At 44.1% G+C, this 24,539-nt stretch overlaps 1 protein-coding gene across 2 annotated transcripts in view; it reads left to right on the top strand.

Moving 5' to 3' along the window:
* Positions 1-6,864, top strand: part of ABHD5 (abhydrolase domain containing 5, lysophosphatidic acid acyltransferase) — a 28,659-nt gene extending 21,795 nt beyond the window's left edge. For both annotated transcript variants that reach the window (XM_053988316.1, XM_053988325.1), the window contains exons 5-7: positions 1,827-1,938; positions 2,459-2,645; positions 4,634-6,864. In XM_053988316.1, the coding sequence (XP_053844291.1) occupies positions 1,827-1,938; positions 2,459-2,645; positions 4,634-4,723 (389 nt within the window). In that variant the 3' untranslated portion in view covers positions 4,724-6,864. The remainder of the gene's footprint in view (positions 1-1,826; positions 1,939-2,458; positions 2,646-4,633) is intronic.
* Positions 6,865-24,539: the final 17,675 nt, after the last annotated feature.

Raw genomic sequence — 24,539 nt, 5'->3', positions numbered from 1 at the left:
GAATTATTTTCTCTTGCACTGTATTAGTTTTCTAAATCTGTTTAAAGCATGCGTAAGGGCGTGTTGCAATAATCTCCAGGTTATGAAAACATAGATCACTGTGACAAGGTCTACATAAATAATACCAGGCCTTTGCCCAGGACTGGGTGGGAAGAAGTGACATCATCATAATTGCATAGATTAACAACCGTATGAAGTTCCTACTGTCTGGAAAAGGGGAAACATAACCATGAGTAGTCACACTTAGCTCAATGTCCATGTGGAGACCAGTGATGAGTATCATTCCTCACAGATCACTGTTGGGATTGGCTGTTACACATCTTTGTCAGTAACACGGGCAGGAGGATCGAGTGTGCCCTCAGCAAGTGTGCTGATGGCCCCAAGCTGTGTGGACAACAAGCTGTAGGGGAGGGATGCCAGCCAGAGGGACGTGTACAGGCTTGAGAGGTGCCTCATGAAGTTCAACAAGAACCTCATGAAGTTCAGCAAGGCCGTGTGCAAGGTTCTTAACCTTCTTAACCTGGGTCAGGGCAATCCTGACCACTTCTGAACAGATTGAGGGCAGCCCTGAGGAGAAAGACCTGGGGTGTTGGTTGATGAGAAACCCAAAATGACCCAGCAATGTGTACTTGCAGCCCAGAAAGCCAGCTACATCCTGGGCTGCATCAAAAGCAGTGTGGCCAGCAGATTGAGGGAGGTGATTCTCCCCCTCTACTCTGCTCTCATAAGACCCTATGTGGAATACTGCATCCAGCTCTGGGGCCCCAGTATAAGAATGTTGGAGGCATTCCCCTTGGAGATAGTCAAGAGGAGGGATATGAAGATGATCAGTGGGCTGGAGCACCTCTCCTATGAAGACAAGCTGAAAGAGTTAGAATTCAGAAGGCTTTGGGGACACTGTATAGGAGCCTTCCAGTACCTACAGGGGGCCTACAAGAGAGCTGGAGAGCAACTTTTTACAAGGGTCTGTAGTGATGGGACAGGGGTAATGACTTGAAACGGAAAAGTTTAGATCAGATATTAGGGATGACTAATACTCTTAAACTAAGATTAGCCTTGTGGTGAGGCTCTTGTCCCAAAGATCCATCTGGTCAATGTATAAGAGGCTTCTTCTTTAGAGAAATTATTCAGAAAAGACTCTTAAATTTAGAAGGCCTGAATTGGCCCCTGAAAAGACCCACTTCTCTTCTGGCTTGTTAGGAGAGCATAAGGACAATGGTTTTCAGCATTAAATCTCTTCATTTATACCAGTAATTGTGCCTTATGTTAAAATTTTTACACCTGTTTTTCATCATGGACTTCTGTTCTTTCAGTCACACACTAGTTAGATGAACTAGCTTCAGAAGCAGACTGTTCTGTAAGAGGAGAAGACAGACTTAAGCAAGAAAACACCCCAGCTTTTTCAACAGTGCCTTCTGGTCCTGAAAAGTGTAGTGCATTTAACCTACCCAGTGCTGCCAGAGCAAGGAGAACGTATTGGTATCATGTGAGACTAAACTGGTGACAAAAAGACACTGCTTAGCCCTTTGGCTGGTCCCCATTGTAGGTTTCTTCTATTGCTGTAGTGACCCTACTCAAACATTTCCCATATGTATTTGAGGGTGAGAGGAGCAGCATAAAATTCTTTACAGTATTTATATTTAATTTCTGTTAAGTGTAATTCCATTATGTTTCCCTAAGACATGCAAGTGATAAAACCAAATAAAGGTTTAGAAGCCACAAGTTTCAAGGGGATGCGTTCTCAGGGCTCTAATGAAAAGCATTAGGCAATCTGATAAAGTAATTTATACACATTCCCTCTCTAATAGTGTTTCCTGTTTTAACAGGATTAAGCCTTGTTCAACGTTTAAGACCAGATTTCAAGAGAAAATATTCATCAATGTTTGATGATAACACTGTGGCTGAATATATCTATCACTGCAATGTACAGTCACCCAGGTGAGTATGAATTTCCCAATGTATGTTTTGAAGTCTATTGTTCATTTACTGAGTTCCTGCTACTCCCTCCAATGGCCATGGCAGCAGTGTGCATGCTATTTTTTTTAAATGGTGGCTTTTATTAGATTGAAGAAAAAGATACTATTGCACTTTTTCTGAATTCCAGATACTGATACTTTTTACATTTATCCTAATTCTAGATTTATTTTCAAATTGTGTTAATTCTGTGAGAGTTTGGGCATTTCATTTAATTAAAGAATTGTTGGAGAATTTTAATGTGTGAAGAATTTATTTAAAAATAAGGCATTTCATTCTTTTAAGTGCTACCACTCAGTCATGCAAAAACATGGGCTCTTCTTGTTGAAAATTATATGTAAACTTTGGAACTTACTTTTCTTAATTGTGAAAAATCCCAACCTTGTGTACTCTATGCTACCAAAAGGCATGGATACTCTATTTTAGATAAAAAGCAGGTCCAATGGCAATTGAAATTGTTTTTACCCGTTTGAATGCCTTGAAGCGGTGAAACAGCTTTCAAGAACATGACGATTCCTTATGGATGGGCAAAAAGGCCAATGCTGCAACGGATTTCACAAATGGATCGAGACATTCCTATCACGGTGGTCTATGGAGCACGTTCATGTATAGATGGCAATTCTGGCAGCACTATCCAGTCTCTGAGACCAAATTCCTATGTGAAGACAATAGTAAGTTTGACTTCTAAAGCAGTTGTTTGTTTTTTTGTGTGGATTTAAGTCATATCTACGTGGCCAGGTTGGATGGGGCCCTGAGCAACCTGGTCTGTGCGGAGGTGTCCCTGCCCATGGCAGGGTGGTTGGAACTAGATGAGCTTTAAGGTTCTTTCCAACCCAAACTATTCTATAACTCTGTTTTATCATACCAGCTGTGGAAATGGTGTCACTTTTGATCTAGAGCCTAGGGTAATAAGTTCTGTTTTCTGTAACAGAGAGAAAGAAAACAAATGTTACATCACAGGAAACCTAGACAAAAGCTGAGTCCCCAGGCTAAGAACAAAACTTACTGTAGCACTAGAAGCCAAAGTAGATCTGTGAGCAAGCTGGTGCTTTGTTTTGTTCTACAACCTGCTAATAGAAGTAGGTATTGTGGTCACTGTGTTTCAAACCACACCAGTCCTGCTGTTTCCATGTATATATATATAAGATAGTAGGGAGGCTCTCACAAACTCTCTTCATCTGTCTATGTAATGCATTTGTTCCTCTGATAAGAAAGTAGTTTGTACCTGGTGCTTAGGATCTTGCAAGCATCTTTATTTAACTCATTAAAAAAATACTTAGTGTTGTCTTACTACCTAAGACATTTTTGTTTTGAGGTATGATATTGTCATTTAAAAAGTGCATACTTGATGTGAATGTGCACACTGCATTTTTTTTTGTCATTGATTTCTATAAAAATAAACTAATTTAAAAGTATTCCTCACACATTTTCACATCAGTCAACTGTGATAATTGAATATGCATACATGTTAAAATGCTGTGAGGTGATAAAATGTTTGAACACACCAGCTGTGATGTTACTAATGTCTGGAACTATCTGGACAGAAGTGTACAATATGTAATGTTGATAGTATACTGTAACAAGTCACCCACATAAAATTTTATAACTTGATACAGATGAATTTAGAGCTGGAACTCAGAGAAAAGACATTGTTATCCAACTGTTTTAAGTGTGTTAAAGAGCACAGATCCCTTTAATAAATGTTGACATCCAGACTGAAATTGTCACTTAACTGCTTAACCAGAGAGAGAGGGAGTTGTAACAGAAAGTCACTGTTAAAAATTTTATAATATATTGCTGGGATAAGCTTATACCATGCAAGGAGATTTTTTCCACTCTGGTCAGGGACTTTTAGAAGGGACTGTGGAAAATGGTATTGTATTCCAGGTTAAAATTTTGCCAGGCCACATACAGGTTCTAAAAGGTAAATTGGAGTGGTAAAATTGCAGGCATGCTCAAAAACCCATAGGAGGGCAAGGACTCTAATGAGACCGAGATGTGGACTGGCAGTGCCATGCTTGGTAAAATGCACAGAGATTCTGTGGTTTTGTTACATGCATTTATTACTAAGTAATTTTTACTTTGAGTTTCTGGGAGTTTTTAACAAATAACAGCTATACTTGTAGGAGATTTTGTTAGAGACTTAAGAGAGGGTGTTTTAAGGAGGGGAGGGGAAAATAGGGTTTTTTTTAAAGATTAGTCTTGGATTGACTGTAAAATAGAAAACAGGTCAAGTACCTTTGCTGTATACTGTGCCACAGTTTACTTCGTAGTATTTTTACAGAGAATAACAAATTTGAGAAATAGCCTATTTGAGTGGAGAGTGAAGGGAATCAAGATGCATCAGAAATTTGATATGCAAGGCATATGTATCTACTAAATTTGATGTGCAGTGACTTGTTCACGCTTCAGTGGTGGGGTTTTTTTTCAACAAGGTGAGCAGTTGAATAAGCAGTAGTTTTACTTTCTTTTCCTGTGTAGGAAAGTTTCTTTACAAGGAAAGAATATTTTGGTATTTCTTATGTTCAGAGTGTTTTTTAGGTTGTATGGTGCCAACTCTTAGGTAATGTGTAAAAGCCAGGTTCTTCACCTGTCCCAGCATTTATTTGTTTATTACATTTTTGTGATATTGACATGCTTTTTCACCTTTATCCTCCAGGCTATCCTTGGTGCAGGTCATTACGTGTACGCTGATCAACCTGAAGACTTCAACGAGAAAGTGAAAGACATCTGTGACTCTGTGGACTGAGTGTCCTCTGTTCTTTAGAAAGTCATACCGTAGATAGCATTTAATGGCAATACTCTAGGAAATCACTAAAGAATGCAGAGCTAATGGAACAGGCTCTGTTTGCACACTGTTTCTTTTAAGAAGCCATTTGCACACTTAAACCACTGAGTGCCTATTTTTGGGGGGAATGAAGAGGTTTGAAGCTAACTTTGTACAGCTTTTTTTTTAATTGTCCTGTCAGGTACAAAATTACATGGAACTTTTGAAACTGGAATTTTCTTCAAAATTTAATTGAACTTTGCACATTTTGAACTCTCTAAAAATGCTGAATTATCCAACATGGGGAACTGTATCAATAGAGATACAATGTACAAAATGCAATTTGGTTTCTTTATGAATGTTCATACTTTTTAGCTGATGTTTCATAGCCAGAATATGAAACTGCATATGTATTTTATTTTTTGGAACCCAGAACTTCATATACAATATTCTAAGAGGGTTTGTTTTTTAATTGGACTGGTAACAGCTTATGAAACTGATTTTGGGAAAGGGATGGGGCCAAAATAATGAGCAATGTCTGTCATTGAAATATGTTTGTTAGTTTATAAGAAATTGAGGCTCAATATTGGGAAATCCATCTTCTGTTGGATTTTATTTCCATTTATTTCAAGGCATCCTTTTCCATCTGTGCAACTTTTACGGAAGACTCAGTTTGTAAGAGTCAATGATGTCATCAGCACTCATGCTTCCATAAATATTTTGATGTGCAGATTTCTGTGATTTAAAATACAGAAGGAGGCTTGTTAGTTACTCCACCTATTTTTAACACTTTACTGCAAGATTTGTTACTAGTCTAAACCTAACAGTTGTGGGTAAGCTGGTAAGATTTCGATTAGGCCTAGGAGATATCCACCTGGATAGTGAGCCTATTTCCCATTTTCTTTCAGTAGAAAGCCTAGTCCATATTTTAGAGAATTCGAGCTGAAGAAGAGGCAGAGACAGAATATTGATGTTCTCTAATTGGGAACTACAACAGCTTAATGTATTTTATTTAACATTCAGCCTCCTTATAGGAAGGATTATTATTGGAATGAAGAATACCACTGTAATGAATTACAATTATATGTTTTGGAGATTCTCTATATATTTTAATTGAGTATTTCAATATCAGAGATAGTCCAGTGTCTGCTACTTTTTGAATTATAGTTTGATGTTAGTACTTCACATGCCTAGTAAATTATATTAAGAAAAATACTTTGTCACTTTAAAGCCAAATAATGTGGTGGTTTGTTTTTTAACAAGTTTACATAAAACTATTGATCTGGTTTTGAATATTCAATTGACTACTGAAGAGTTCTTGATACTTCTATGCAAAGAGAATTTGAATTAATGATAGCACCGTCTTAAAGCTTGAATTATGTGCATTTTTTTTCTCAAATTAAGGAATCGTTGCACATATTTATGATGTGGAAGGCAAAGATACCTAAAATATTCAGGAGATAATGTGATTATGTTCCCCAGTAGAACATAGTCTCTCTTACTGAAGGAGATATTTATCTATACGGTGCTATGTAAACATCAAACAGTTTTTGTGACTGCCATGACTGGTAGCACTTCATATCTAGCAAGATAAATATTTTAATTAAAAGTAAGTATTGAATTAAATTACTTTTTCAATTAGCAGATGCCAGAACTGTAAAACAAAATTTTGGGTTACTTGCTAAAATCTTGAAAATGGAAAATCAGAATTATCAATTATCAATTCCATTTTTAATATAAGCTATAAATTATCCGTCATGCCACCATTTAGGTGGATGCCTTCAGCATGTTGGTTATTTTTCACCCTTTTCAGTGTCTTATTTTGTATTTATCAACTTAAACAGCTGTTTTAGTTGTGCATAAAAACCTAAAGCAAAAATAAATTTTGACTCTTCTACAAATAATTAAAGGTGAAACAAATTATTGGGATTTTGTGATAGCACTTACTGATGGGAATTGTAGATTCCACATCAAAAGTTGGAAGTAGGGATAAAACTTGCACACTGGATGTGAATATTGTTTTAAATATACCTTGCTTTTTCAGCTTATTGTACTAATAAGACTTATTGCTTATGTTTTGCACAATAAAAAAATTATTAAATGTTATATTTTATTAATGTTAAGACATTATATTGCTTTTTTAAAAAATTATGTGCAATTAAGCCCTGGAAATCAAGAGTTATTAGTATGTTGAGGTAAATTATCCAAAATACAGTAAAAATACATTAATGCTTATTCTCAAAAGTGTCAATGTTCTTAGGTTTCCCTGTATTTAACTGAAGCTGGCGAGCGTTTGTCAACAAGTAGCTTCAAGCTGAGAATGTTGTTTGTATGTATAAGGAAAAGAATTCTGTGTTATCTTCCAGGAAGTATTAGATACTACTGTGAAGGTCAAGATGGAATTCCGAATGTCCTGCTGTGTGCAACATAATCTGATCAAATTACTTTTATAAATGTCATAGGAGGTGCTGAACAGAAAATGAATGGCTGAAAAGGCTTGGGAGCTAGACCTTTTGTGAGCAATTCCTGCCTGGAAATAATCTCAGTTTCTCCAGAAGTTCTGTTTCAGTGCAGTGACCAGTTGCTTAGAAGTACTGTGGTGAGCACTGAATGCTGATGATGCTATTTTTATTACAGCACTAAAAAATAAGAATAACAGACATAAAGGCACCCAAAGATCTATCCCATTCTAACATCAAAATGAAGACAGCTGTGTACCAGAGGCTAGAGCATAACAAAAAGAATCCAAAATATTAATAAAAATCCAAGATAAACTGCCTAAATCTCCAGGACACACTCTTCCTGAAGTTGTTGTGATAAAATTTATTTAAAGTAACTTAGTAATATTTTGTTTGCCATGGCTGAGTTCATCTTGTTACTTATTGAACCCTGCCAGATTAGATTTTAGTTCTGAAAAACTGATTTTCAGAGAACTTGTTGATAAGACTCTATAATAAAATATACTCAACCATCACAAGGAAGTCCCTGTTTGTATCTGATTGTGAAATGGAAGTGAAAAATGTGAATTCTTATGTGTTGATCTTGGAAAAATGGGTCCAAGCTAGAGAAGTGTCATCATCTGGTTTCACTTGGATTAAATCAATGCTGGCCTTTCATTTAAAAAAAAAAAAAAAAAAAAAAAAAAAAAAAAGTTATCTTTTTAAATTTGCTGCAACTGTTTGTGCTGAACTGGTGTGCCAGTCTTTGCATGAAATGCTTTTTGTGGTCATTGTGATTCCTTAAATTCCCAGTCCTTCCAGATCACAGTTACTCAGCTTTTTCAGTGGGATGAAAACAAGACTAAATGCAATAAAAACAACTGGAATTAATGTATGGGCAGACATTTTCAGGAATGCCTGTTTTGTTAGCATTCATTACAATGTGAGCCTGCAGAATCTTAAGGCTCACAGACAAGTGCTTTTAAATGGGCAATTTCTTGGGGCTCCTTGGTGTATCTGTAATTTTGTTACATTTTTTTGGCCATTTGACCATCAACCCATCCTGCAGTCTTCGAGCATGGCAGTGCAACCATGTTGCCTTGAAGCCTTCATGGAGGGATTTATGTTTTGTAGGAAACACAGGTGAAACTTGTGAAAGGATGAGGCACTACAGGAGCTGAAGAGAGGCACATTTTAGTGGGACCTGTAAGATCAGAACAGGACACAGGTGTGTGCAGCAACTGCCTTCTGGTGTTAGTGGAGGCAGATGGAAATGGATGGAGCCTTCAGGTTTTCAGGCCAGGTGATGGGCAGACCATTGTGGAGAGCAGAGGCACATGGCTGGAATGACAGCCTACAGCATAAGGAACAGTAAGAGCTAGAAAAAAGTGAGCCAGCTAGAAATAGCAAAATTCAGCTGAAGAGCTTTGGGGTGAGAACATTCAAGAGCCAGTCAGCTCTGGAGGAGGATAAGAGAAATGGTGAGGGAAGGGTTTGGGGTGTCTAGTGTGCAAATAACACAGCTTACCGAGGTAAAAAGGACACCTGAAGTACCAGCTGGAGGGTAGTGTGGTTGGAAAGCTTGAATCTACACTATATGGGGTACTTTAAAGTTTTGGTATCCCTCCTTTGACTAAATCTTGTCCTTGGAATGCAAGTGCTTTTTCCCAAGCTGGACACTATTCCCTCAGACTGGTACTTGGACAGGAACCTTAAAGAATTACCTCTCATGCAGCACTCAAGAAATCATGAGAAACTGAATTTCACAAATCAGAAGTGAGCTGATGGCAAAGCATGTGATAGGGGGTCACTGTGGTAAGATGAAAAATCAAGATGTACAATAAGACTTGTCACTAAAGATGATAAATTCATCTTTTACAAGAAGAGTGGCTCTGTTCCAGTTTGCCTCGTTGCTTTTGATCACAAGGATATCCTACCTTAAGGTTTGGATGTGGGTAGTAGAATGTAGAAGTATAAAATATGGAAATATTTGCCACATATACTTTAAAAATAAGAAGCACAAGTAGCAGGAATGTACTGAAGACATTTTTAGACATGTACATAATTTGCATTAGTAATAAGCAGCAAGATGAAAGCGGTGACAACGCTACAAGTTAGGTGTTTGCTTGCATTTTATGCTTCACTTGCAGAGGAAAGCTAGAAGCTGAAACAGTTAGTTTTGGGAAGCAGGGCAGTGCTGTAAAATGGAGTGTGACCCCAAATGCATGCTAAGGAGTAGATGTGCTTTGAAAATGAACTACTGCAAAAGCAGGATCTCCATATATTTACAGGTCTATTTCTGCACTCTCGAATTCACCTACTTGATGTGTAAATGACTGGAGCTGTGAATGGAGCGAGGTGCGGCTGTCACTTCCTTTGTAGTGTTGTGATATTTAAATGCTTGCCTGATGCCCACCTGCCTTTCTGCTTTGACTTTGTTTAAGGATTCTCACACTCACTCAGAGTTCAGACCTAAAATGGAGGCTAAAGAGCTCAGTCCATGCAAATCCCCCTGCTAGAGACCCCCTCTGAAAAGGAGATTATTACTCGTGTCTACCCCAAGGTTCATGTTCTTGGTGTCTGCCAGGAGTGAGATTGCTTGTCCTGCTGGACACTGAGCCTCTGTGTTCAGTCATGTGCCATGGCCAGTTCTGCCTCATGAGTACCCCCAGCAGATACTTTGGTAAGTACAGAGTTAAGGAAAATAAGCTGCAAGCACAGTGGAAGGAAGAGTCTGGTAGTGGGGTCATGCATGGGGGAAGAAAGACCAGCACATGGTGATTCCTGAGAGTGGTGGGATGGTGAGCCCCATCCAGCACTTGACCCTGGTTTGTTTCCCAGCTTGCAGGGCCTGAGCACCATGGTGTTGTTGGATTTGCTTGCTGTGCACCCCCAGCTCACAATTTATTTCCCCGTGTCCAGCTCCCTGAGCTGCAGGATGAAGCCTTTGAGCCTCTTGGGCATCTTAAACACCTCTGTTCAAGCATTCCACCAGCAGTGAGCCTGCTCACAGCTGAAGCCATTATGGCTGTTTCTGCAAAGGAACTTGGCAGAGCAATAGTGGGTGCAGGTAAGGCACAGAGAAAAGTGAGAAGCCAGCTGGCTCGTCCCCTGCCACTGACTCTTTCCTAGCTTTCAGGCCCTCCCTGTGCTCAGCAAGAGACCTGCCCATGCAGGAGGCTCCCCAGTCAGGCACACATCTTCCTGGCCAAAAGTTGTAGAATCACAGAATGGGTTTTGTTGTAATAAACTTCTACGATTATCTAGTTCCAGCCCTGAAAGCTGCGTCCAACCTGAATTACCTTCGTGGAGATCTCCCATGCCTCAGCGCCCATGCCAATGGATAACTCTTCTGCACAGGCAGGATTGGGCTGCACTGGGAGTTTGTGCATCACCCTGAAGCAGCTTCTAACCTGCCATAGTTCCTGACAGCAAAGTCTGCCTGAGTACATTAGTTAGGGCCATGCTTTGTTCACAGAAAACAAGAATTCAGGTGTGTCACGGGGCAGTTGTCATCAAAATGATGCATTAAGTATTTTGGAGGCTTTTTGAATACAGGAAGATTTCAGCAGCAGTTTGGGGGACAGCAGCTAAGCACACAGTAGTGTTTGCCTGTTGTAGAACGGCTGTAGATTTGTTTTATGAGGGTTCTAAAAATAGTTTTTGCTAAAATGCTGGAGGGTTAGTGAAAAAATTAATGCATTTATTTTTATCCCAGCAATATCTGGAAATGGATGAAAATCCAGCCAGGTGAGTGAATCTAACCTTTGATCAAGTCACATCTTTAACTGATATGCAAATTATAACAATATTTCCCCCGGCTCCTTCAGTGCAAGCCAGCTCCCAGCTGAGGCTGCACATCCCTACCACCCCAGTATCTCCATGCCTGCACTGTTGGCCTCGTGGAGCAGGGATGGCAGGAGCAGGGACGGGGGGGAGACTGTCCTCTCCTTTCCCCCATCGGCCGGGAAGTTAGGCTCTCTCCTGTGCTCCATCAATTCTCCGCAGACCCCACTAGAGGGGACACGGCGCTCCCAAAACCGCCCCGGCACTTCCTCCGGGCTCCTGCTTCTGCACGGCGCTGCTTTCAAAGAAAGAGCTGCACTGCAATTTCTTCTTCTACGCTTGACAGATTGCCCCTGCATGGGGCAGGGCTGAAATAGGGATTCCAGCCGTTTGGTTCACGCCTATTATATGGGAAAGGGCAGGTTGTGGAAGGGGTGAGTGTGATGCCATCCCATTAATGTAGATCACTGTAGTACCGCATCTTTGTTTTATTTATTCTAATGCCTTTTCACAAGGCAGAAATTAAATCCACAAAGAAAGACTAGACGTTGGAAAGAGGAGGGGGAGCACAAATGAACCTCCTCTATTATTACAGACGAGCCCCAGAATGAGAATAAATGGTGATAAGAGGAAAAAATAGCTGCGACAGAATTATTAAATAAGGGGCAACTTTTAAAGTGGCTCCAGTCTGGCTTCTAATTTTGTTCCTGTAATTTGATTGTGGGTTTAAATGGGACTGCTTAGACATTAGATACTTCATCTGCAAGCAGCAGCAGGTAAGCAGTGCAGGGGTATGTGCCAGGGCTGGGCGGGTGCTCCCCCTGCCCGCCTGCGGAGAGGGACGGAGGGCGGGGAGGAGCTCCCTTCCTGCCAGCCATTCCGCCACAGGCAGGTGTTGAGACCCCCAGAAATGGGCTGAGTGGGGCGCGGGGCACGGACCCCACAGGAACCCCCCTTCTGTGCCAGCCTCGCCCCTCGCTCCGGGAGATGGAGGGGCGCCTGGCTGGCCGTGCCCTGGGAAAACTCTTTAGGAAAAAACAGTGAAGGTACGGCTACAGAAGCCTGTTAGGGGCTGCCACCAGCACAAGGGTACCTCCAGCCTCCATTGCAGCCTGCCGCCACTGCATGTCACTGTTAGGACAGAGCGACCCAGACTGAGATCTGTGCAGCTCTAGTGGGGACATACCTCGCTATCCCCGGGTGGCACCGCCCTGAGGAGATGGGCTGTGGGAATCCAACAGCCAGGGCCTGTTGCCCCGAGGTGAAAGCAGTCAAAAAACTGAGTGTGCCCCGCAAAAATAGGTTGTCACCAAAATGACACAAATGAGTAGTCTGAATTACGTTTCTTGAAAAGAGTGGGGCTTTTTCTGAGACAGGCACCAAAGCAGAACCTGGTGTGGATAACTGGGGACAGGGGAGTAGGAAGTGCTCTTCCTACTGGTCATTCCCAGTCAGCCCAGTTCCTCACTGGGCAATTGAGGCTGCACCAGCTCCTGCTGAGGGGAAGGGGACAGTTCACCAGACCTTAATGGTAAGGGTGGGACCGTGGGAGCTGGGGCAAGGTGAGATTCCTTCCATCAGCTCCCCCACTCAGGATGGTGATCAGCCCATAGTAGGGAGCAGGATTTGGCCCTGCTACAGCAGGATCATGGGGCTGGCCGGGATGCCAAGGGGTGCTGGGGCAAACCTGTGAAGCTGAAAGTTCACCCCACAGTTTAGAGGATTTATGGCCACAGCCATGGCAGAGCCCATATGGGCATTGTGCTACTGGGCACCTGCCTTCCCAGTCTGGGTGCTGATGGTGCAAGAAGAGGTGACACCTTGGCCCATGCCATTCCCCTTGTCTGCGTTCCTATCTCCAGCTGGAGGTGGGATTAAGGTGACAGACTGCATGAGGGATGACCATGTGTCTGCCTCAGAAGCACCTACTACGAAAACAGGGCATGATTCACAGTTCAAGGGGAAAACTGTGCCAGGCCTCAGTCATCAGGGCACATGGCTGTAAGTAAAGGAGAGGCTCTTGCCCTTTGTGGCCCACAGCCCCTTGTGCTTCTGGACATCTAACAACACTCTCTGGAAACAGGGATCTATGCTGAGAGGGGAAGGAAAAACACCTGCAGCAATGTCACCTCTTTGTTTGATGGGACATACAGAAGGAGAGGTGACATTGCTGCGGCCAGGAGTGCACTTATGACATGGACTCATGGTGGGCAGCAGTGTCACTATATGCAAAGTCATGTTTGATCTACCCAATGTCTATATTCATCACCATGTGTGCCAGCTGCAGCTAGACAAAAGCATTACAGTGTCCCAGTGGCATTTGAGGAGATCACCTGGGAGATGTCCATGACACCCTATGACTCCTTGGACCAACCATATCAGCACTTGTCATATCATCTCCCTGTCCTGCTGCAATCTGCTCTTCATGGTCTGTTACCACTGAACCCAAGTGCCTGGCCCAGACCCTGTGGCCATGTCATATCTCTCTGTTGCTCCTGAGGGACTCAATGTTGGGACAGGAACAATTTAGCAGCCCAACACTTCCCGCAATACTGAATTTCTTAGAGTACCTTTCAGATTGAAATCCTCTAAAACGCTCAGCTGTTTGGCAGATCCCCCCAGCACACTTGCACAGGCTGCTTGTCTCAACAGGATATTAAAAAGAAGAGGTTATAAAAGCAAGGCGTGATACGAGGCGAGGCTTAGCTCGCAGCACCAACATTTATATCCTCTCTGCAGCTCATGTTCAGCAAGCAGGAAACATCTGCAGCCCTCACTGCCCCCTCCTCATGCCTTCCTGGGCTGCCACACTCCCCCTGGGGGCTCTGGTGCTGCGATGGCAGTCAAGTACACAGGTCCCACTGGGTTGCTTTCTCATGGGGGACCAAGAAGCCTGTTCCAGCTCTGCCTGGGGCAGCCAGCCCTGCCTGCGCTATGTTGCCTGCCCATGGTCCTTCCTGCAGCATGGACTGTAGTCCTGTGCTGTGGGTGGCTTCTCCTCGGCACAAACATCTCGCTTAAACATTGCTGCTTATCTTCAACCTCATCTCCTTTTGCTCTTGGCTGGATTTCCTGGTGGCACCCTGGAAAAGGTGGCTCACCAGGCCGGGGGCTGTCAGTGATCTCCAGGTCCGACCCTGCTACGGCAAATCCCCATCACTGGCCAAGTCATGTTTACTCAGTTTCCCAAAAGTCCTGAAGAAAATTCCCCAATGCTATTTGATTGCCACCAGCTCCACATCTGGTTAATCATTCAGGGCAAATGGTGTTTCCCACGACAGCATCAGGGAAAGTAGAAAAGATCAGGCATCACATCCTGCTGGGCCCCAGGAACTGGAGGTGCCCCAGCCAGGACAGGGTGTAGAGGGTGAAGCAGTGAGCAATCACACAGGGCTATCCATTGTGACATGAAATGGCATCTCTCAATTTTGATATCAAAATAGCTGGCCACATTTTCTCAATGTGTGCAGAGACAAGTTAAGATAGCTTCCTGTCCAGATCCCAGTGATCAGGAACACATGCAAGAGAGATTTCTCTCTGTCATGGCTACCCTCTCTCATAATTGTTTATTCCTAGCCCCACAGTCATTTTTCTCCTTCTTCCTCCCTTCTGGTTTTATAGTCACTGGATAGACAGGCTCACAGGCTATTTTTAGGTTTCTAAATTACTTTTCAGATCTATTCTAAATTTGTCTCCCAATAATCTGAAATCTTGACATTGCAGGAGCAAGAATCAAGTCTGAAAAAGGGGAAAAAGTTTAAGGTCTGTCTTACTGGGCTAGACCCCTTTGCCGTGGCAGTCTCTTGGTCTTCCTTCTCCTCATCCCTCACCTGTCCCACAACGTGTACCCTGACCATCCTGACAGGGGCAAAGGGTGGTTATTCCCACCAAAAGCAGCGTCCAGGACCAGGGATGCTCTGGGGAGTGGGGGAACAGAGGAGCCCGTGGACAGAGGGGAATGGAGGCAGTACCCCAGGGTCGTGCTTTACCTGGGCGCAAAGCAGGGAGCCAGGTGCTTAGCTGGGTTTGCAGCTGCAGTGCATTGAATTCCCATGGGTTTTTTTGTACCTGCAGAGCTTCCTGTGGGGCCGGGGGGTGGAGGGGGGAGGGGGGGAGAGAGAGGAAAAGTAATGTTTTTGAAAATTAACCAGGAAAACAGGTATTCTTGAAGAAGGTGACGCTGCAAGCCCAAGGCAAAGCTAGGAAAAGGAGGCAGGAGTCCTGCTGCGCGATTGCTGCGGGTTGCTCTTATGCAGAGCTACAAAATAGGAAAACTTTAAAATATTCCTTCGGGGCTGGGCACCCTTTGAGCCGCTGCCAGCTCCTCCCTGCAGTGCCTAAAGGATAAAGCTTTTGTCCTCACTTCTTAGTATTCCACGCCCTGTAAACAGCAGACCCCCAAACCCTCAATAATTGCCCTTTTCACAAACCTCGCGCAAAGGATTTTATCTCGTGGCCTCAGATGGATGAAACCTCTGGCTGTCGGGACAAGGCTGCATTCCCGACACCCCGAGCCAAGAAGCTGTGAGGGCTAAATGCTCTTAAAAATAAACTATTTCCTCCTCCGTCGTTCCTGACAGCCAGTTCCTAGGCAAACCAGCAGGATGATGCGCTGGGCTGGGGGGAAGGGGAGGGAAGGAGAAAAGGAGGGAAGGAGTTAACATTCTTCCCATGGTAAAGCACTGAGGCTGCTTGCCAGTTTTCGGAAAAGCTGCAAGTCATTCTGCCAGGACGAGGAGGAGGTTTTGAAGTCTCTGGGATGTTCTCAGGAAAGTGCCGCAGTACGAGCCCAGCTGAGCTGGCATGACAGGCGGGGAGGGGACCTACCCGAGACGGGAAGTGCGGAAAGAAACCCCAAGCAGGAGCATCCTGGCAGGATGCAAAAATGCTGTTGTCTTCAGATTTCCTTCCTAACCTTCCCCTCTCCTTTGGCCCTCATCCTTCACGTGTCCCAGCCCCAGTGTTCCAGACACCTCTACGCAGATATGTAATTTGGGGAGTGAGATGGCAGGGGTGGGAGCAGCCACCGCAACCCTGGTTCCCTGGATCACTGGAAAATAATGGGTACCCTTTGGTTGGAGGAGAGGTCTGCCAGGGCTTCTCCGAGCACTGCCTCCCTATCCTGAAGGGGATAGCTGTGCCTGCCTCCCCCTCTTTCTCCCAAGCCCTAAAGATCCCCCTAGCCCTAAAGATACCCCAAGTATCCCTGCACTAGTTTCTGAGAGAAATGTGCTGGAGTTGATGGAACATAAGGGGCACCTTGCTATCAATACCCACTTCCTGGGAGGAAAAATGTTTTCTGGAAAAAATAACAGTCCACGGTGCATTATACTTGGAGAAAAGTAACCCACCAAGGTAAAATGTCCTCAGCAAAATACAGGGGGTCCCCTCAGGCACATCTCGATGGTGTCTCAGCACAGTGGCTGCACTGAGCATGTGGTGAATGCCCAGAAAGGTGAAGATAGATTAGGCAGAAGAAAATAAAACCCCACTGAGTGATGCCACTTTGGAGCCCAAATTAGCAGATTTGGGAAGCAGAGGCGGCAGGATGGAGCAGCAATGAAAGGCCACTGAACTGCAGAATTCCTCTTTTGGGGAAAAATATCCCACTCACAGATGGATCCCACCTTGATTTTGTTGCTTGGCAGCATAAAACCCATTTGATTAAAGGCATGTAAAACCACCAGTGTAATTTCCTCGCTTATATTTTTACATTTAGAGCATATTACATCCAGCACGACCCAGTCTTTTGAGGGAAGCTTTGGTCAATTAAGATTAGCTGTCATACTGCATTTATTACCATCATTTATGAATTCTTCTCATTGCCAACAGGCAGAAGGAGAAGATGGTGCACAAAATAAATAAATAATTGAGGGAGAAACTCATCAGGTCCCTGATTTCTATACCCCTGTCATCTCTGGCAAAGCTCTGTTCTATGAGTCAGCTCAGGCGGGCTCTGGAAAACCATTGCCATTTCAGCGCTGCTATTAACCCGCACACAGATTCTCCTGATGGCACTGGGGGTGAGTCGGGGGGGGCATGAGCAAGGGCTGCCTGCCAGCTGGGGTGCCACTGCCCCTAACCCATAGAGGTCCCAAAGGCACTGAGCCTGTACTGGGCATTGCTGGAGGGAGGGGATTGGTCTCGAGGGACCACCATGCTGACCTGTCGTGGGAGTTTCTGGCTGTGGCTGCTCACGGTGGGACTGAAGCCTATGCCTCGTGCTCCAGATGGGTGGGAAGGTGGTTGGGATGTTGGCACAGCACCCTCATTGCACAGCTTCTGCCTGGCACAGGGAGAGTGGAACTCCAAGACACCCAGCATACAGGGATGGGTGTGGCACTTCTCAGCCCCGGACTATGTAGGGGCTGCACTAAAAAAGGGCCAAACTGAGAGAAAACATGGGACATATTTCAGATATATGTACCTAAATGGGCAGTCCTAAAGGCCCTGTGCTCGTGGGAGTGAGTCAAAACCTCCTTTGTCTATTTACACCTTTAGTCCCTGCCTTGCTTGTGCAATTGCATAATAACAGGATGACCTTGAGAGAGAAAAACTAGCAACTCCAGGATGCTGGTTCAGATTATGAGAGCTTGTGTAACACTGTATTTCTGGCAGGGTGTCACTCCAAAAATGTATGTCCCTAATCAAAGGTAGATTTAAAAAAAAAAAAAAAAAAAAACCTTTTCTCCTCTGCTACCACAACACTATTTTCAAGGCACAAGTTGTTAGCAGCACATTGTTGGCTGAGGGGTTAAATCCTCATGTCTTTTACATTGTGTGATGTGCACCTATCATTTCTGCATAGACCTAGAGTGAAGATGGAATAGCTCATTACTCATCAGTGACAAACAAAAAGTACCATGAATCAAACTAATGGTTATGGGGAGAAAAAGGAAGATGATTTGGCTCCCATTGTTCAATGTCTTTCTTATCTTTCAGGAGCACTAAGGAGCCAATAAGCCCCTGGCTTGTGCAGAGCACCTTCCCCCAGTGAGAGGAAGTATCCCACGCACTAAACCACAAGTCCTCTGCACAGTTAATAATTAGAGAATCTGCTGAAAGCAAAAGAAAACAAACATTGATTAATATGGTACCTAGGGGCAAGATTAGGGACAAGTTATGGTTCTTAGACAATGGGTCTTGCAAAGCTCACAGAGGTGGCGCTGGTCAGGGTGAAGATGCAAAGATTCATTATCAGCATACCTTATCTGGTACGGCCCTACCTGGGCTGGGCAAGGCTCCTCACTGCCTGTCTGTAAAGAGCTGCTGCAGCCCACCTGAGTACAGCCCCCTCAAAGAGCAAGTAAAACATGGGCAAAAAGGCAAAGGGGGCCCAGCCTGGAGGCCACAGGCCAAAGATCACTTGGTACCCTGCACCTGGGCTGGGGCAAACTCCACGGCTAATACAGGCTTGGGCATGAACAAAGATGATGCTGAGGAGAACTTGATGGTGCTGGTGGATGAAAGGCTGGATGTGACCCAACAACATGTGCTCGAAAGCCCAGAAAACCAACTGCATCTTGGGCTGCATAAAAAGCAGCATGATCAGCAGGCTGAGGAGGTGATTCTGTCCCTTTACTCCACTCTGGTGAGTCCCACCTGGAGTGCTGTATCCCACTCTGGGGTCCTCAGCTCAGGAAGGACATGAACCTGCTGGAGTAAGTGCAGAGGAGGCCATGAAGGTGACGGTCTGGAGCACCTCTCCTATGGAGAGAGCTGGGATTGTTCAGCCTGAAGAAGAAAAGGCTCTGAGGAGACCTTCCAGCCTTCTAGTACCTAAAAGGAGCTTACAAAAGATCTGGATAGAGACTTTTACAAGGGGCTGTAGTGATAGGACAAGGTGGAATGGCTTTTAATTAGAAGAGGGTTGGTTTACATATGATATGAGGAAGAAGTTTTTACAGTGAGGGTGGTAAAATGCTGGAACAGGTTACCCAGAGACAGTGTGGATGCCTCATCCCTGGAAAGATTGAAGATCAGGCTGGAAGGGGCTCTGAGCAACATGATCTAGTTGAAGATGTCCCAGCTCGTTGCAGAGGCCTTGGACTTTTAGATGATCTCTAAAAGTCCTTTCCAACCCAACATTCTATGATTGCTATGGTTCTATTACAGCCCTGCACATCCTTTTTCCTCGGGCGTGAGGATACCATAGATCTCATCCAAAGAGATGTGAAGGCTGTGGGACATCTCCTGCAAGGTCACATCCCTCCCTTGCATCTGTTCCTGGACACGAATCAGTGTTTTATCAGTCCATCTTCAAGTCCATATGAGGTCACCACATTGTTTCTCACCTCTCTTAACTTTGAGGCAGACTCCTCACAAGGGTGGCCACAGCCTCCATCTCCCCACAGCAACATTCATAGCAAAGAACTTCATTTTTCCCCTGCAGCATTTTCTTTCCATGTTCTTCACTTCCAACACTGGTCCAGCACTAAAATTTTTCAAGCAGCTGGTGACAGACAGCACAAAGTAAACTTGGAATTACACTGACTCTTCTCTGAATCCTCTTTTGCAGTATCACCTCTTTGGGGTCACAAGAGACCTTCAGTTGCACAGGGAAGGACTGTCACCCTTTCTTTGAATTCCTGTCATTTCTGATGAGAGACACCCACACCCTTTCCTTGGATAAGGAGTTTTCATGGCTCAAGAAAGGAAAACTTTCCCCTTGTAGATGATGATTATAAATATTACAATGATTGCCTTGGATTGCGTGGACTAGGATGACTCCTAATTGTAATATCCTTTGTGGAAGCTGTGGAAATTCAGTCCATTTGAACCCCATGTGCTGCCCCATCCTGCTCCGTGACCTACAAAACACAGGTTCCTGTTTTGCTGAGGGCACCATGGGCAGCCAATGCTCAGAAGTCTGCTGCAAGACCTCAGCTACCTCCATTTCCCCTGCCATGATATGCTCCTTTCAGGTGGAGGTACACAATATTTTCAAAGCAAACTCCCCTCTACCATTTTGCCCTCCCAAAACCAGCTGCTACTTATTCTGCCCATCCTCTCAGAAGAACCTTGACCACACTGAGAAGCTCCACCAGCAGCAGTTTCTCTGAGCTACCCCTTGGTTTCCTCCTGAAGCCCCTCAGCTCTGGATGACTCAAGGAAACATTTTGCTTGTGATGCTGGGAAAATTCAAACCAGCCTGGTGGGTTATGCATGATGGGGCTGCTACTGAGAATTATGATGTTTTTTGGCACTCAGAGAAGGTGGTAAGTGACTGGTGCGGATGCAGCAGGTCCCTGGCACAGTTACAACATTTGCTCTTTTGAGTAGAGGTGGATTTTCAAATAATTTGCAAATAAATTGGAAAATCTGCCTGAGTTACAAGTACTTTGGAAAAGACATCCTTTGACAAATTTAGCAGCAGTTTTCAGACTTGTGGCTTCTCATGCATGTGCTGGAGGAAGTGTGTAGATGTTTCTCCAGCCTTCCCTTAGGGACAAAGTGTTTCACATGTGCTGCTTTCATGGGCTCTCAAAGAAAGGTTAGGTGAGTCCTTCTCCTGCCTTTGAGCACTGAAACTTTGTCACTCTTTGGGAAAGGAAAAGGCAATAGTGGCTGTCCCAGGGGTTGTCCCATTTCATAGGAGATGGAGCTCTCTTCTGGGAGAATGGGGCTGAGAAGTTAGCAGAATTCATACATCCCTTTAGAGAAGAGGAAGGTGGAAGTAGGTATCTACTCATAAGTGGGGATGTTAGCTGGGGCAGGAATGGTCTTAGTGCAGAAAACATTGGGAACAGACATATTTTGGAAAAGCACAAGGGCTGTGGGATATGTGGAGAGGATGTGGACAGAAGGACAATGAGGGGCATGGGAGGGGTGTGAGCTGCAGAGGCAGCAGATAGGTCTGCAGGGTTTGCAGTTACCTGCTTCAGCAGCACTGCTTCACAAAACCAGCTTTGTTCCTCTGCATCCCTGCAGGAAAACCAGAGCTTACAAATGAACATGCTCATGAAAACCCAGATATGGAAATAGAGCTGGTATTCTCCAGATTTAAGTCATTACATTTCCTGAATGTAAAAATGTTCTCTTTGCAATTCACAGTCACTGTACCAGTGGAAGCTCCTCAAACAGATACATACACACTAATAATATATACATGGATGCATGATTTAAGAAAAAAATCCAAATCATGCATTTTGCTATCCTCCTCTCCACAGCCCCTGCCATTGTAGTCTGTAGAGGTGCAAATTTGGAATAAAACATCTAAAAATCTAAAAAGTCACAGTTGAGGCATCCCCAAATCCCTGACTCTGTCCAGTGGTGTTAGCATCAGAAAAAATAGAAGAGGATTAATTAGACTGTATTTTAGAAGACAGGTTCGTCTAGTGCTAAAATGAAAACTTTATTGAACTGTCATAGTTGTGCAATTATTTCAGTGTCACTAAGGAGCAGGTCTCAGTCATTAAAGTTTGACTCAGCCTAACAAATATACACATCCTTATTCTGAATAAGTTTGAGTTTTCTCTTAAATTTAACAATTGTTTTTGCTTTCAGGATTCACAGTGTTTTGTTTTGGCAGAATCAAAATATGTCAGTGATGCACTTTTCCCTAATATGGCTGCTCTAACTTACCCCTGTCAATTCCACAGGCTTTTGGTTTTCCCTGCAGCGAATAGAAACAAAGGAGCCTAAAAGTGGGTTTAGGGAGTTTATTAAGGGTATATACAGTATTTTCACACCTTTTAAGGTTTCTCTAGTACAAATTCCTTTACATACGGGGCAGTGACTGGCTATGAAGCAGTCCCAAAGTTCTTGATTTTCATGCTGTCAGTCATGGTTCACCATTTCCCAGATAACTGAGGTATGGATGGACAGACTAGAGAGGTGCTGTCAGGTGGACATGTATCCTAGAGCCTCTCACTTACTGATGCACCTGCAAATGCATCTGTATTTGTCTGCATGACAATGTAAATGAAAAAGCCTTGTTTCCCTTTCCATCTCCCACCTCCTCCTTGGGACTGCCTCTGTTACCTAAGTGCACATAGGCACCACATGAGATGAAAATGGGGTGAACTGTCTGTGTAGATGGAAAAGGGAATGCTAGACAGGGAACCAGCCCACCTCTGTGTGTTGTAGCCCTTGGTATGCAATGGTGGTTTCAGCCTGGTAACACCCAGCTCCCTCGCACATGGTCCTTGTCTCCGCTTGTGGGGACTGAGATGGCATACCCACCCTGTCCCTGCTGTTTTCCACCTGCTCTGTGGGGATGTGGTGTTGTGGGGAGGCAGACACAGCCCCACAGCCAGCCCCACCAGCCGGTGCTTCCCTCCCATCACTGTCCCTGCAGACTGTAGCACATCCCACTCCACCGTCCCGCCTCACATTCCCTTAATGTAGCAGCCACACACCTTTTTTTGGTGGTCTTTCCTGTCTGGGATTGTGGCAGCAGGTCTCGAGGCTGCTCCCAGGCAGGGAGGTGGGTGGCATGGGGCTGGCGCCAGGAGACAGGACCCCCTGCTCCCTCTCTTTGCTTGTTGGAGCTGACCTCCTGAGAAGGCAAAGTGCTGACCACAGATCTTCTCCTCCTCCTCCTCCACTCCCTCTCCAACAGTAATGCACATGTGCTTTGTCCATAAATATATTATTTTGTGTTCCTGCCAGCCCAGACTAATAGGGCTAATGTTTCCTGAGGAGCAGCCCAAAGCTACATTAGCCGCAGATGTTTGATTGATTTAAAACAAAGAGCCTGACCGCCAAACTGCTCCATATGGTTTCTCTTCCTGTCACTTTGCCTGCAGGGTTATCTCTGAAATGCAATTAAGGTGCTTAAAAGTACATTTTCAGGAAGATGCAGAATTGATGAGGGTGGGTTTGCCGATGGGTACCTCCAAATTGTTAGAGCAAGAGCAAGGAAAGTCATGCCCTACCCTTAGCAGCTGCACACATGGTTTTTCCACTTACGTGAGGACCTTGGGAGGGCAGGCCAAAAAATGCCCCCATTGTAAAGACTTTGCCGTAGATGTACTTTGCCAGTACTCATGTCTTTTGATATTCTGCTCATTTATTATTGAAGTCAAACATTTCTCTAATTAGATATTTACTTGTGAACTTAAGTGCTGCAGAGATTTCATTCGACCTCACCTCTCCTCCACTCACTCCAACTGACTGGGCACTGGAGATGAAACCCCTTGCCTCTGCAACTCAGGCAGGTGGGTTGAAGACCCAGTGATGCTGCAGAAGGACAAGCCAAGCCCTGCTTGTCATTTGCTGTGAGGAGGGTGCCTGCCCTGCCTGTTCACCAGGGGACTGACACTGCCTGGTGACACCCACCCAGCCACTGCAGACCCAGCCTGCCAAGCCTGGCTGCTGAAACCATCCCTCCGCCCCATCCAGCTCCTATCAGGACCACAGCCTCGTACACCCAGAGGGGGTTGAGGAGAATAAAGGAAATTTATGGCTCCTTTGGTTTTAAAGCACAGAATAGATGTTTATAGATGAAAGATGTGTGCTTCTGTGTGCCAATCCTCTGTCTGCCCCTCAGTTCAGCTGACACAGAGGAGGGCAACAGCCACTAACACCATGTTTTTTAAGAATTGAAATGCTTTGATTTCTGAAAACAGACTTTTAAAATCCTTTTCCATGAAAAAAATCCAAAATAGGTGCCTGATATCTCGCACCTTAATCCATGTCTTGGTGTGTAAGGAAAGGAGAGTGTGGTAAGTCACCTGCAGTGATGCAAGCCAGGTCCCCTCTCTGGACCACAGACGAAAAATGCCCATGAATTTGAGAAGGGAATCCCAACCCATGGTGCAGAATTAATATCATATTATGGAAAAAATCGAAATAATTGCATTGCAACAGGTCTGAAAATTCATGGCGACAGTACATGCTATAAATATACAGCACTGTAGGATAATTATCTGGTGCTCAACTCTCTTCAAACTAGACCTCTGTTAACCTTGTCCTTACCTCTCTCAGAATTAAAATCCTAAGGTAATTAATCACAGAATTTCTTGGTAACTTCAAGTATAACTGCTAAGTAGTTTTCAAGCACATACAATTACCACACCCAATTAATCTTATTATGAGTCTTAAAGCCAGGTTGTTAAATGGCCCCTAGATCTAAATAAACTCCTGTGTATGTATATGTATATATATATATGTGTGTGTGTGTGTGTGTGTGTATGCATTCATGTGTGTGAGTCTCTATTGGAAAGGAGAGCAGCTCTCAGAAATGCATCTTTCTTTGCCACCTGCTTTGTTCTCTAATTAGGCATTTGTAGAAATATTATCCTGGCTACTGCATAGTCCCTAAATTCACATACATGATCACCACTATCCAGATCTTTGTAACTATTTAAAGTGAAGTTTTTCACAGAAAACCGATTGTACAAACAACACCATATTGCACGGTGTTTATTTTCTTTCATGGGCTTCCAGAGCAAATGTTCTTCAGCTCCAAACAAGAGGAGTAGTTTGCTTTCTTTTTTTTGTCTGTGCTGCAAAATCAACCTGAGATATGAAACCTCAGCTATTTTCTCCTCCTGGCTTTTATACTCCTCTCAGTGAAGGGAAACAAGGATTAGAAGAGTCTACCCAATCTTTGCTACCCTGAAAGATTA

The sequence above is a fragment of the Vidua macroura genome, chromosome 1 (assembly GCF_024509145.1).
Source record: "Vidua macroura isolate BioBank_ID:100142 chromosome 1, ASM2450914v1, whole genome shotgun sequence".
NCBI lineage: Eukaryota > Metazoa > Chordata > Aves > Passeriformes > Viduidae > Vidua > Vidua macroura.
Note: the sequence above shows the minus strand (reverse complement) of the source record. Positions and strands in the feature narration are given on the sequence as shown.